This window comes from Merops nubicus, unplaced genomic scaffold (assembly GCF_000691845.1).
Source record: "Merops nubicus isolate BGI_N331 unplaced genomic scaffold, ASM69184v1 scaffold19394, whole genome shotgun sequence".
Classification (NCBI taxonomy): Eukaryota; Metazoa; Chordata; class Aves; order Coraciiformes; family Meropidae; genus Merops; species Merops nubicus.
The window spans coordinates 56,177-56,689 of NW_008602480.1; the positions used below are offsets into that span (position 1 = coordinate 56,177).

The 513-nt window shown below is 47.8% G+C and overlaps 1 protein-coding gene across 1 annotated transcript in view; it reads right to left on the reverse strand.

Annotated features, from left to right (window-relative positions):
- The window catches only part of CALN1 (calneuron 1), a gene marked incomplete at its 3' end in the record, with an annotated part of 51,130 nt that extends 50,894 nt beyond the window's left edge, over window positions 1–236 (reverse strand). Inside the window, exon 1 of the mRNA XM_008938391.1 lies at window positions 119–236. Coding sequence (XP_008936639.1) covers window positions 119–236 — 118 coding nt within the window. The remainder of the gene's footprint in view (window positions 1–118) is intronic.
- Between the last annotated feature and the right edge of the window lie 277 nt (window positions 237–513).

Genomic DNA, 513 nt, shown 5'->3' on the forward strand with positions numbered 1-513 from the left:
CCTTCTGCTTCACAGGGAGAACACCTCTGGTTATTGCACAACGATGCTATAGAGAAGGTGGAAACCAGCCTTTCCCCATCCCCAGCCACTTCTGGAAAACCCCAAGGAGGTTGCTCACCATCCAGTTCCTCCACGGAGATATTTGCTAGCTGTTCACTGTCACTGCCAGCAGAGAGTGTGCGGTTCAGGTAGTTGCCTTTGTACAACAAGCCAGCTGTCACATGGTGGAATGGCATCTTCTCCCTGGGGGCAAGGAAAAAGGGGAGAGAAAGGCTTATTTTAATTTTCTTTTTTTGTCCTGGGTTTATTTGAACAGTACAATAGCTTGCCTTGAAAGAGGAGCTGGACCAAAGCATCCTACACCAGGGAACACGTGCTGAAGCTGGGTGCGTGACTGATGGATTACAGATTTTATTTACTGTCTAGGACTGGAGCTAAACAAACAAATGAAAAAGCAGCAGCTTCTTTATGCCAAACTAGCAGAGACAGCACAGTGGTGCCTTAGGAGGAGTC